General features: G+C 46.1%; 7 protein-coding genes across 7 annotated transcripts; 4 read left to right on the top strand and 3 right to left on the bottom strand.

The window, feature by feature from the left end:
- Positions 1-576: 576 nt before the first annotated feature.
- On the top strand, positions 577-1,788 carry N7529_006504 (uncharacterized protein; the record flags this gene model as incomplete). Its single annotated transcript, XM_057242031.1, has 1 exon — positions 577-1,788. One exon carries the CDS (start codon positions 577-579, stop codon positions 1,786-1,788), a length of 1,212 nt encoding a protein of 403 aa, XP_057097390.1.
- A 726-nt stretch (positions 1,789-2,514) lies between these two features.
- N7529_006503 (putative catechol dioxygenase) lies at positions 2,515-3,541 on the top strand (the record flags this gene model as incomplete). The annotated part of the gene is made up of 2 exons (XM_057242030.1): positions 2,515-2,765; positions 2,851-3,541. 2 exons carry the CDS (start codon positions 2,515-2,517, stop codon positions 3,539-3,541), a joined length of 942 nt encoding a protein of 313 aa, XP_057097389.1.
- Positions 3,542-4,125: 584 nt separating this feature from the next.
- On the bottom strand, positions 4,126-4,505 carry N7529_006502 (uncharacterized protein; the record flags this gene model as incomplete). Its single annotated transcript, XM_057242029.1, has 2 exons — positions 4,126-4,295; positions 4,361-4,505. The coding sequence occupies 2 exons, from the start codon at positions 4,503-4,505 to the stop codon at positions 4,126-4,128; spliced, it is 315 nt and encodes a 104-aa protein (XP_057097388.1).
- A 1,899-nt stretch (positions 4,506-6,404) lies between these two features.
- Positions 6,405-7,929, top strand: N7529_006501 (FAD-binding oxidoreductase; the record flags this gene model as incomplete). The annotated part of the gene is made up of 3 exons (XM_057242028.1): positions 6,405-7,101; positions 7,168-7,755; positions 7,820-7,929. 3 exons carry the CDS (start codon positions 6,405-6,407, stop codon positions 7,927-7,929), a joined length of 1,395 nt encoding a protein of 464 aa, XP_057097387.1.
- A 190-nt stretch (positions 7,930-8,119) lies between these two features.
- On the bottom strand, positions 8,120-8,992 carry N7529_006500 (uncharacterized protein; the record flags this gene model as incomplete). Its single annotated transcript, XM_057242027.1, has 3 exons — positions 8,120-8,416; positions 8,479-8,686; positions 8,769-8,992. 3 exons carry the CDS (start codon positions 8,990-8,992, stop codon positions 8,120-8,122), a joined length of 729 nt encoding a protein of 242 aa, XP_057097386.1.
- An 879-nt stretch (positions 8,993-9,871) lies between these two features.
- N7529_006499 (uncharacterized protein) lies at positions 9,872-11,206 on the top strand (the record flags this gene model as incomplete). The annotated part of the gene is made up of 1 exon (XM_057242026.1): positions 9,872-11,206. One exon carries the CDS (start codon positions 9,872-9,874, stop codon positions 11,204-11,206), a length of 1,335 nt encoding a protein of 444 aa, XP_057097385.1.
- A 1,045-nt stretch (positions 11,207-12,251) lies between these two features.
- On the bottom strand, positions 12,252-12,993 carry N7529_006498 (uncharacterized protein; the record flags this gene model as incomplete). The annotated part of the gene is made up of 3 exons (XM_057242025.1): positions 12,252-12,335; positions 12,416-12,526; positions 12,628-12,993. 3 exons carry the CDS (start codon positions 12,991-12,993, stop codon positions 12,252-12,254), a joined length of 561 nt encoding a protein of 186 aa, XP_057097384.1.
- Between the last annotated feature and the right edge of the window lie 56 nt (positions 12,994-13,049).

Below are 13,049 nucleotides of genomic sequence, written 5' to 3'. Positions count from 1 at the left end.
TGCCACCCCACGCCTTGAGCTATCGACAATATGAAGCGCAATGTATAAGCCTGTTCGCCCTAGATTCAAAAAAACGGATATCGTTCGATCACGTAATGGATGTAAATGTTGCCGCGAGAGGAGAACTAAGGTCTGTGACTTTCATCTCTTATAGTCCTGATGAACGTGTTATTGATAAACTAGCAGTGCGATGAACGGAAACCCTCTTGTGGTACTTGCTTGAGACTGGCAAGGACATGTCAACCCTTCTTGGCTGAGCTCAAATTCTGCATTGTGAATCCACCGAAGCCGAAGACTTCTCTCAGTGACAGTGTCAAACTCCAGTCATCTTCAAACCAGGTCACTGGAAAAAGCGCAAAAGCTATTCCCATCGGCTCATTTACCTTGATTGGCTCACTAAAGCACACGGAAAGGTCCATCTTTTACTCTACATACTGGGAGGATGTCTGTCTACCAGCTGTTCATCCAATGTTTCGATCTGCGTCTTCCTTCATGAGTGACCAACCCATATTGAGAGACGCCATTCTGGCCTTGTCTTCATGTAATATGAGTCGTTTATATCCGGAGAAAAGTTCCATGTCCACGGGCTCCACGGGCTCCTTCCAGCCCAATCTTACACATCAGACAAGAAGCCAATTTTACTACTCATCAGCCATCAAGAGATTTACTGCGTTGAACCGAGATGATCATCAATCCCAAGCCAAGTTGATTTTCACGATTCTTGTTATTTTTGCTCACATTGAGTCTTCAATGGGGAATATTCGCGGATTTTACTGCCATGTGCAGGGGTTGGCGAATCTTTTCCTCGATCTGCATACATCGATAGAAAAGACACCGTTGAAAGCTCTTCTGACTGCATGGATGCAAGTTCGATTTGGAGTCTGGTGGGCACGTTCGTATTTCAGCTCGCTCGAAGTACATCTTGGTCTTCCCCCAGTGCCTCTACCGAGGATCCTTGAAAGGAGCTTTTCGTCGATAGAAGAGCGGCGCATTTCGGCTCTCAGCATTCTCTGCGAATCCCATCGGCTGAATTTCAAAGAGGTTTTAAAGATTTGGACCTATCAAACCGACCACGAAACATTCCATCAGGGGGGCCACCGATCTGACCAGGACTGTGACACCATCGCTCAACTTGCTGAGCAGGCTAGAAAGTCTGATCAATGGCTTCTTCATCTTCCTGCAACGGAACACCCACTTGGCCAAATGACGCTACCACAGGACTATGAGTTGAATACGCCGGTTGTGTTTCGATCGCATGATGCTGCGCTCAATTTTGCCTACTACGTGGTTGGGCGAATAATGCAATCTGATTGCTTTCTGCGTCGTCTTCAAATCTACGATTTGAGCGACCTTGAGAATGGTTGCTCGGAGGAGGAGCCTTGGGTTCGTCTTTTGCTTCGGATTGCAAAGGGAAGTAACATCCAGACTTCAATAACAAGAAACAACTATACCGTTGGATTCTCGGGTCTTCTTCTGGCCGCAATCTTACGATGTCATAGCTTGGCATTAAGTATTGAGATCCAAGATTGGCTTGAAACCCTGAAGGACTTGCAGCCCACCGAGGAAGGTGCTTTCCCAGTTTACCAGGCATTTGGGGTTGCTAAAGCCATCAACCAACAAAGAATGATGGGCCGCCAGATATTCGGCGTGACTCAGCCCGTCGATGATGGTGGCGGAAAACCAAAATTCACCGCGTACAACAGTCAATCCATCAACACTCTGCTATTTCATGGAAGGTGTCAGGTATCTGGGCGGTTATTCACAGACTGTGTGTGGATCGATTTGTAATTCAACAAATTTATTTAACGAAACATTTGTTCCACCTAAGGCAACGAAGGCACAGATGAACGTCCTATTAGACCCTATGGCATTAGCAAACGGAGCAAGTATACCTGGGTATAACTTGAGCCTCCCAGCCGGTGTATGGACATATATTATCTTACATCTGGTTACAGGCCAGGACGACTCTTTCTTTTGATATAGTCAAACTTTATTCTCTTGGTTCATTGAATTCATTTTTTTCCAATCAATATCCCCATATTCCATAATATGTTGTAGATCTATAAATCTCTAAATTCGAACCATGGCAGACCCCGGATGATACGGAAAGTCAAAAGCCGATTATGAACCAATCAGAAGGGAGCAAAAAGCAGCTGAGTCAGGAATTCTCTTACTCTTGGAACGCGGGTGGAAGTTCTCTGCTGTGACTCCCGGGCCTTACCCGCGGATAAGTACTACCCCGGTCCAACCCCGCGGTGTTATAATAACCCACCCGCCACTCGGCTGTTGCTGCTGACCGATACCAAAATGAAACAATCTATGATTCACGCGATCAACCCATTCGGCAGGTGGCGACGGTATTTTTTGGGTTTGACACCGTTGCGGCTCCCCCACAACCATGACCAGCCGAACCATATGCCGTCGTCCGACCGTGTATATAGACCCCCTTGAGGACCTCGTTATGATTTTGTTTTCTTAACTTTTTACTTCCACATCTCACATCCACATCACAAAATGTCTTCCACCCGCCAGTTTGATCCCAACTTCACTCCCTATGTCATTAACGGCATGGGCCCCAAGACTCCCGAGCGTGCCCGCGTTGTCTTGGGTTCTTTGATCAAGCACATTCACGACTTTGCTCGTGAGGTTGAATTGACCTCCGCCGAGTGGATGCTCGGTGTTGAGTTCATCAACTCTATCGGAAAGATCAGCACTCCTATCCGTAACGAATGCCACCGCATTTGTGATGTGATCGGTCTCGAATCGTAAGTCTGACAATGTCTTCTCATTTTTTTTATTGTTGAAAATGTTGAAAAAAAAAAAAAAAACAATCACTAACGGATTTACTAGTCTCGTCGATGAGATTGCCAACAAAATTGTCACCGAAGATGGCATCTCCCCCACCTCCAACGTTATTCTCGGTCCCTTCTGGTCGCCCAATGCCCCTTTCCGTGCTCTCGGCGACAGCATCATCCAAGACCCTAACCCGAATGGCCGTGTCACCTTCATGCACGGTACCATCAGGGACATGGAGACCGGCAAGCCGATCGCCGGTGCCGTCCTCGATATCTGGCAAGCCTCGGCCAACGGCCAATACGATTTCCAGGACCCCACCCAGTCCGACAACAACCTCCGCGGCAAGTTTACTTCCGATGAAAACGGACAGTTCAACTGGTACTGCTACCACCCCACCCCCTACTCCCTGCCCACCGACGGCCCCGCCGGTGTTCTCCTCAACATTATGGACCGCTCCCCCATGCGTCCCGCCCACATCCACCTTATGATCACCCACCCCGAATACGCCACTGTCATCAACCAGATCTACCCCAGCGACGATCCCCACCTTGACATCGACTCCGTCTTCGCCGTCAAGGATGATCTCGTCGTCGACTTCAAGCCCAAGACCGACGACCCCAAGGCCTCCCTCGACTTGGAGTACAACGTCAAGATGGCCCTCAAGAAGCACCACCCCAACCCCAACACCGCCCCTCCCGTGTCCTCCTTCGAGCGTCACGCTAAGGCGGCCGCTGGAAAGCTGTGAAATGAGCAAAAACATTTGGAACGGCGTTTTCTTTCTATGACTTATGTACAGTTAGCATTTTCTTGAATTTACGAGACAACCTCACGTTGAATGATATCTTGACCGAACCATGCTCCAGACCGTATCGTAGGCCCGTGCGGTATATTTAGATCTCGCCTGATTTAGATCGCGCCTGGTCGGCCCCCCGCTTCCAGAACGCGTAGATCTTTCGATCGCGGGGCCACTACCTTGATCACCCGCATGCATGAAGACCCTGACCCCGGAATCTGTAGTCAGCATGCCGCCTGCCTTAGCCAGTAAGACTTTAAGCCAATATGGCCGCTAAACATTCACCCGCCGAGTGGCGACCGGAGCCTTATACATTCACCCCGGGTCCACTCCAGGGGCTCCGGGGCTGCTATATTCCACTTGTAATGTAGATTCCCCTCTCTAATCAGGTGCGACCGGGCGGTATACTAATCTGGGAAAACTTAGGTATATGGGCACGAGATCACGAGAGCGACACATAGTAAATGCTATTAAATGGCACAAGTATTTTTTACAAAACCGTCAAACCCAAAGGTAGTCTAGTCAGTTCCGACTATCTAGAAGGTCCTGCGGGGATGGCCGGACGGATCCGGTCTCCAGGAAATATCAATATCATCTTTAGAGGGCTCGTTGTAGGCGGTGGAGGATTGTGGCTTTGCGTGGCGAAGGCTATCCCCGTCGAGGATGTTGCCTTTTTCAATGGCGTCTTTAAAGTCCTGGGCTGAGGCTTTTTGTCAACGAATCTGAGAAGATATATGTCTAGCAGTTACCTAGGCAGTCAGAGCTACTTACTCATTCGTTCGTCGACATCGGAGGAGCTGGGCTCAAGGGGATCCTGCATACTCCGGGAATCGTTTTGTGATTCTTGGAGTTGATAGTTCTGAGACTTGTTGCCTTTTGCATGAACCCCATGGCCTGATGTTTCGAGAGGCTCCATTGTGGGTGAAATGGAGATGACTATACGATTTTGATCTAGTAGAATTGTCGAGGAGGACAGTGGCCATACTTTTATATTGAGATTCTACCTCGTCATTATGACCATTGATGACATTTTGGAATTTGCCCACATAGTTGCCTCCTAGGATATAGATCGCCTTACTTGTTGAAAGTTTTGTGGTTAATGAATAGATCAAGGGACCAATGAATGCATGAATTTGATAGTTGCTGCCTATTTGTTATTGTTGTTCCTAGGTACTTAGAGGTATCCTTTCGATGAGACCTAGCAGTAAAAAGTATGCATCTTCAATCTTGCCCAATAGCTCTGAATGCAACCTATACCGGGATCGGTTTATTGAATATAAGAAGCGCATTTGGGTCCCATTGCCTTCTCAAAGCTGATAGCCTTGGCAAGTCGCTAGAGAATACCAAGCCGCCGCTCCCCTATTTCCGCGCGCATATCCAGAGGCTTGAGTATCCTGAAGACTTTGCGATCCGATCTCTCAAGCTTCGTTCAAGCTCATCTACTATGCCATATATGGACACATCGGTCATGCATCTTTCGATGCTTCCAAGAACTGACAAAAGGTATGAGCAGGGAACACTAATCCAGCTGATATAGCCTGGCCATTGTTTGTGATATCTCAAACTCTGAAGGTTGCAGAACTCACGATCCCGAAATTGCTTCCTGCCCCTCGTGTGCCCCAGAATAAATCAGAGTTGTTTTCTTTCGAGGCTGTGACGACTCGCCCACCTGCTGTTACGAGCCTGACTGATTTGAGTGCATATATCATTAATTCACGGTGGCCCATGAGGGATCCCAAGCCCGCATTGAGAGTAGCTCCCATCACACCAAGACAAGCACACGATCCGAGAGCTGATGGACGTTTCAGATAGTGTAGATCTGTGGACACGAGAGCAAGTACACACGAAGTTGATTTGAGGCATTGGAGAGCACATCAGTCAACTGATTGTGAGGAAAGTTTGCGTTTCGTCGAATTTGATGGAGTTAAAATTTACAAGATCGATCGATATGCCTTCGAAGTTGCTGTAATCGGAGAATGATTGTCCGCCACCCGTGGCGAGAAATTTAATGTCGTTGAGCTGGGCTATCTTCAACTAGTTGCGAGAGGATCATTGAGCACCCGAGGATTATTTTCCAGCTATTGTGGGAGCGCGCACGGTATGTTGGATATCAGATTCAGTCATGGGCTTGATGACGCCTATGAAGGTGTGAGCTGTACAGTCTGACCAGCGGGCTTGCACTTTAGTCGTCCAGTCGATGTCTCCGGGTAATATGATACACGCATCTGGAGATATATAGGGCCCAAATAGAGCAGTCAGGTATTAAGTGGCGATTGCTAGCGGGAAAACAGATAGTCTAAGGAAAAAAACTCGTGCCAGCATGATTATATCCAGGATGTAATCTCGAAAATGGGAGCTCGCATTGATACCATCAAAATGGTAATAGATGAGAGTTTCGTCGAAATCGAAACAATGTTACCTGTCCAAAGTCAAGTCAAAAGACAATTGATTAGAAAGACTGAAAATAAGTTTGTATCAGCTAGGGCCGAGAAAACTCCGAATTGATCGTAGCATGCAATCTTTGAATAATGCATTAAAGTATATCAGTGACAGTTATGTAGCAGCCGGATCTTGACATGGTAAAGTAGGAGCATCAGAGCATCAAATTTGCCTTGTTTATCTTCCGTCAAAACATGCGTCCAAGGTAGTATTGGTGAATAAAGATATACACCCGCGCATGTGGTAACTCCGGCTGCAACATCGCGAAAATACCTCCCGGAATCCGACTGAGAGGTTATCCAAGTGAATCTCTAACAGAATAAAGGCTGAACACGATACAATACATCTATCGATTGCTGGATGACAACTCATCAAAATGACAATGAAATTCGACGAGCTTATGGAAGCTCTTCCCGACACAGAGATATTTCTTCCTGGATATATCGGCTATGAAGATCGACTAAAACGGTGGAGTGCTTCATGCATCAAGCCGGCTGCGGTGATTGTGTGCCCGCGAAATGCCTTCGAAGTGAGGATTGCCCTTCGCTATGCTACCCAGCACAAAGTCTTTCCTCTTGTGGTTTGCGGGGGTGGACACAGCACCGGCGGAGACAACTGCTCTGACGGGGGCATGGTGATAGATCTTCGTCGAATATGCTCAACATTAGTCAACACGGAGAGCCAGACAATCACTTTCGGTGGTGGATGTACCTGGGAAGACGTGAATGGCGCGCTATGGCATCACGAACTTGCAACTGTGAGTGGTACAGTCGGCGACACAGGCGTTGGAGGGTTGATACTCGGCGGTGGGTATGGGTATTTGAGTGGTAGTTGTGGACTGGCACTCGATTGTCTTCTTAGCTGCGAAGTGGTTCTGGCGAATGGAGACATTGTCACTGCGAGTAGAGAGGAGAGTCCTGATTTGTTCTGGGCCTTACGTGGCGCTGGACCGAATTTCGGAATCGTCACCCATTTCACCTCGCAGGCTTTTGTGCAAGGAGAATCTTGGGCAGGCTTCTTGGGTTATGCCCCAGACAAATTACCGGCTGTGATCGAATTTGGGAACCGTTTGAGTAAGTACATCAGGAATAGTTGCTGTTCGAGTCCTGCACCTGTATGACATCTGAACATCATAATAGTGGAGACCAACGACGGTAACTCTATGATTAGTGTGATCATCGGCAATTTCATTCCTCCCGAAAACTCGAGTGGCTTGATGGTTGTTGTGTTTCACAACGGAACAGAAGTAGAAGGGAGGAAGACTTTCAAACCGCTTTTGGATCTCAACCCTCTGGGTGATACGACAAGTGTGGTGTCTTATCCAGATCTAAACATGATGTTCAATAAGTATCCCAGAGGGCCGGATGACAGACATCTTTTTGGTGGCGGGAGTTTTACATTCCCCCTTGATGTTGCAGCTGCTCAAGAGATTTGTGACCAATTCTGGATGACCACAAATGTACCTGAGAACAATGATATTCGCGGTAGTACCATTGCGTTTGAGTATAATCCAACCAACAAGATCTGCGAAGTTTCCCTTGGGGAGACTGCCTTCGGAAACCGTGGTCAATTCGCATCAATTTGCATATCAATGAACTGGACAAAGGAAGCGAATGACGCCAAAGCGCGGTCAATCTCCAAAAAAATTGCTCAACTGTGTGCCAATACTGTTGGTTGGAAAGGAGACAAGTACAGCGATGGAACAAGCACCTATGCAAATTATTTCAGTGAGTCTTGAATGGATATATCATGCGTTGAATACAAAGTCTCATAGCTAACGTTTATGAACAGGCAGCATTACCAAGGCAGAGAAAGTATATGGACCTAACGCAGCAAGATTGAGAAAGCTGAAGAGCAAATACGACCCAAAGAATGTGTTCAAGAAGATACAACATTTATGATACAAGGGATGACGGATATCTAGTACATTAGCTCTGAACAAGTTTGTGATGACATTTAGTCTCAAATAAATTGAAAATATGCATGTCCCTATTATTAAAGTCATGTAGAGCGGTTATTCTCCATCGTGAAATATGGACAGAGGTTGGGCGTGTGAATTGACAAAGCAATAGAAAATTGTTTCACGAAAACTCAGGAGGTTTGCGACTTGCGAGCCTTCAGCGCCTGTTGCCCAAGACGAACTAAATCTGCGTTTGAGAGAGTTTCCTTCTCAATTCCGTTCACAGCCTGGTCGAGGACTGCCGCCGCAAGCTCATTCCTATCAATATTTGGGAAGGGGCGTCCGATGAAGTTGACAACACGGAATAGATTTGCTACTAAAGCTCTCGACCACGTAGTTGAATTTGCTATGACGCCAGCCTGAGCGATGCAGACCTCTACACCTTTTTTCTCTTTGGGAAATTCGAAGACCATAAGTTCGGTGTTGCACTAGTTGATCAGAAGCCATCGAGTCAGATTGAATCCCTAAGATAGGGTGATGGCTTACTCACACGCATGACCTGATACTCTCCCATGATAGCTGGCTTCTTGCTTGGGTCCCTGGGCGTACCATCTGCACTCAAGTAGATGAACCGGAAGGGGCGCGTGGGTCCAGCCTGGTACATGGCTTCGAATCCTAATTTCGTGCAATCTTGACAGACGCGTTTGACTTCAGCAAAGTCGAAGCTCCTAGTACGAAAGGGGGTGATGGCGACAGTCCTAGACGCGCGAAAAGGTATTTGGTCAGCATACAGTCCAACCTTGGAAGCGAAAGAGATTTGAAACCCCGATTGCAACACACCAGATACACGCGTCAGCGCCATCAAACTCCGACTTCACTTCATCTGAATATTCACCATAGTCTTGGATAATAACGCTCTTCAATTTGGAGGAGTCAAGGCTGCCGTCGGTTTGGATAGGCTTGCGAGCCAAAGCAATGACCTGCGTAATCTCGGGGATCTGCAGGCTCTGCCTGATGATCTCAGTGCCCAATAGGCCAGTCGCACCAGCTACAATGAGCTTCATATTCGAGGTTGTACTGGGTTGAAAGTTGGGTTGGTCGAAACTCGTTTTGGGGAGTTCAAGTGAGACGGGTTTCGGACACGGGATTCAACACCAGTGTTCCGGACTTTCTTTTCAGGTCACACTTTCCTAAGAAAGTCTACCTAGGTAATTTCCTTTGACTTTGCTTGTATTCTATGACAAGTGCGCTCTCGTATAGAGAAGATTGAACTTTCTCAGGGCCTGTTCGATTGTGAATACATACCGCGTATACAAATTCGTAGACATAAAGAGCAAACGCTTAATTTCCGGCCCCACTTGCCGTTACGCGCTAGTACTCACCTCGTATGGCTTTATTTTAAGACCTCTTAACACTATAAGATGTTAGATAGGCCAGACCTATGGTCTACAGCTAAGTAGATTGATTTTGAAAAGTTAGCCAGAAGCTAGTGCTTCATACTATCCAACAAAACCGACTGTAAGATTACTGACAGTTCCAACGCGGAGTATTGCAAGGAAGCTTGAACACAATATCAGTTGAGATATTTCTTTCAGTCAGTGTGATTGGTTTGGTTTCTGTTTCATGTGCAAACTCATAACGGGTGATTTAATTGTGGAATTTCCTCCATACGGAAGTGATGATTATGACTTAAGTCGCCGATGTAAGACTTTCCTATCTCTATCAATTTGTTGGCTTTTAAAGATCTCGTAAACCATAGCTCAAGAAGCAAACGGGTATATTTTATTCAAGATTCAAATATTGTAAAGAAGAGGCGAGTCATAGAGAGCAAACTATTGCTTCAGGTCCGGGCTAATGAAGTGAAATAGAAATCCCCGCTCAACTTGCATCGGAGAGCTATGTGGTTCTCAAAACTCTCGCTTCTGACCAGTTATTGCCTGGTTATGCCAGCTTTCCGTAATGTTCTTGATCCCAAAAACTACGATCCTGCAGATATAATCGTGGCTGATGTTGCGATCATTGGAGGTGGGTCCTCGGGCACTTATGCCGCTATCAATCTGCGCGAAATGGGCCAGAATGTTGTGGTTGTGGAGAAAAAGAAACATCTGGGTGGCCACACAAACACTTACAGGGATCATTCCACCAACGTCACGATAGACTATGGTGTGCAGGCATTTCTGAACAGCAGCATCACTCGTGATTATTTTGCTCACTTCGGAGTCCCGGTTGTGAACTACACTGGGTCCAACAATATCTTTTTATTGGCAGACTTTAACACTGGGAAACCTCTTACTATCAATCCTAGCCGAGATTTAACCGGTTGGGCTACCCAACTCGCCAAATACCCTTGGCTGGACTCGACCTGGAATGTCCCCCAGCCTGTTGCCGCAGATCTTTTGTTGCCTCTGAGGGATTTCCTCACGAAATACAATTTGTCCGATGTTGCATTCGCCATATACTTCGGCGCCCAGGGCCTTTCGAACCCTCTCCAGCAATCCACAATTGACGTGATGAAGATGGTAGATCCAGCCTATTTGTTTGAAATGACCGGGAGTAGTTTAGGAACAGCACACCAAAATAACGCCGAAATTTACCTCAAGGCTCTCGCCGAACTGGGATCCAACGCCCTTATTCATTCAGGGGTGACAGCTGCAACAAGGACGGAAAAAGGAAACGTGTCCCTAGCCGTCAAGACTCGCAAGGGGGCAAAACTCGTTCAAGCATCGAAGGTTCTGATAACCATTCCACCAACTCTAGAAAACATGAAGCCATTTGACCTGAACCCGGAGGAGCGTCGGCTATTTTCACAATGGGACTACAAGGGATATTATACCGTGCTCCTCAATAATACTGGTCTACCTTCTGGGTACCAGTGGATCAACGCGAACTATTCAGCCGTCACATACAATATTCCTCAGCAGCCCTCTGCTTCACAAATTACCAGTACCCGAATTCCGGGCATTTTCTACGTTTGGTACCGGAGCCCATCCGAGATGACTCGAGAGGATGTGGAGAAGGCTGTTATTCTGGCCATTCAAAATATACAAACTGCGCAGAACTTGACTGTCACCACCCCCCATATCCTCAAGTTCAAATCCCACACGCCGTTCAAACTAAGCGTTCCGGCCCAAGCTATTAGAGATGGTTTTTACAGCAACCTTTACTCACTGCAGGGGAAGCGCAGTACATGGTATACGGGAGCAGCTTTCATCGCTCACAATAGCGGTCTAGTGTGGAACTTTACTCATGGCTTACTACCCCAAATAGCTTCTGATTAATGAGAAATCAGCTGGGGCTCGGCTTGGGGCATCTTGATCTTTCAGAGAAAATATGAATCTCATGGGGTATATTATTCCGTGTTGTACGTCGCTCAGTGTAACAAGCTACTTATTGACGGAAAGAGCAACAGGGTTTCGAACAAAATGAAACTTCTTTGGCAACAAGCAAGCTGTCTATGATTAGGCCGACATATGTTGTTCATTTTGTTAGGACAATGCTAGTCCCATGAAACAAGCTTGTTAATCACTCGTTCCCTTCTTTTGGTTCAATGCTACCAACCTTGGAAGTAATTAAGATAGACCAGTCTTGTCAGTTATACCGCCCTGCTGGAACCTTCGAAAGAGCAATACAATAAAATTACATATTACCCTGTCATATGAATCTGTCGTTATATGTCGGTGTAATGGTACGATATGGGGTTCCGCTACGGAGGAGGCCCTCAAAATTATTGCGTTGATCTACCGTACCACCTTACTATATTAGGAAAGGCCTATGAGTGTTGGTATTATATCCATTCAACCCCTATATCTTATCACGACCTTCTTGATACTAATTGCCACCCACACATGCTATAATCTGCCGGATATGCCAAGGTATACCCTCTATCCAGGCCTAAATTTGCTCCCGAGGAAGCTCATCCCACGCTGATTTCCATATAATATAAGCTTCTGCCTTATTTTTGGTGCATCCTTTCTTGTAGTACGTCACTTTAACCCAAACCAAGTAGGTTCAATCGCATTTAAATCAGGCGAATTCGGGCACCAAAGTAGGCGCTATACGTTACAAATACTGTAAATTCGCTTTTTAAACTAATGTGCATGCGATAGTGCGTTAAAAAATCGTATTCGGATGATTAATAGCATATTATTTCGTAAAAGATAGCAATTTTCGTATTAAAATATGCTTTTAGTATCGCTATTAGTTAATTCTACACCGTGAAGTTCGAGATAGTTTACCGGTTTATTGATTAAACCGCCATTAACGTTAACGACCTAGTGTTTAACAAAGATGTAAGCGTCGTATACTATTCGTGATCTTTTTTTCCTAATGAGGTTTAGGCTCTAAGAACGTTTTCAATTTGTTCATAGCTTTCTCGGCTTCGCGTTTCTTAGAAGTAGTCTTGGGTATCTAGTAGTGACAAAATCCTTTTTTATCATAAGTAAAATGGCCTTAAAACATAAACTCCAAAGCCCCTTTCGAGCGCTTACGGATATAATATCGAGATTAAGCTTCACTCGGAGTTCGCTAAATTCAATATCCACCTCGTCGATAAAGCAAAATAACGGAAGCTTTGTCTGACTAAATGTTATTTTCGCAGTCTTTAATTGTCTAGTTTTAACGTTCTAAAGCCCATTCGAGACGAGCCCCGTCATCGCTAGTGTCAATCTAGACTTCCGAGTCAGTATGGTCTTCTGAAAACCATTTTTTTCAGAAATCGGCAAAGGGTTTCGGCAGATATATCGATCCTAAGCTTGCTAAGATCACCAGCAAGATCAGCATAGGATTTCTCCCGTCCATAACGATCTGATCGAACCTTCGAAATAATGATTTCTTGCCTAGGGGTATCTTGTTTTGCAGGTCTTCCGGGTCGAGGTTTATCTTCAATATAACGATCATGAATCAGAGGATCTTCGTGTGGGTTGAAACCCCTTTCGATAGCTCGCGCGTATATACGGTTCACAGAGCTGATAGACAGACCTTTTAGGTTGGCAATCTCACTACTTGATTTAGTAGTAAAAGCCCTAAGTGTCACGACCTGCGCGCGAATTGCCATTTCGGTTTGCATATTGGTAGGTTGGTAGGGAGGGATATAGAAAGAAGAACAGGAAGGTGAGGGGCTGT

This window comes from Penicillium soppii (assembly GCF_028829465.1).
Source record: "Penicillium soppii strain IBT 18220 chromosome Unknown utg000005l, whole genome shotgun sequence".
NCBI lineage: Eukaryota > Fungi > Ascomycota > Eurotiomycetes > Eurotiales > Aspergillaceae > Penicillium > Penicillium soppii.
Note: the sequence above shows the minus strand (reverse complement) of the source record. Positions and strands in the feature narration are given on the sequence as shown.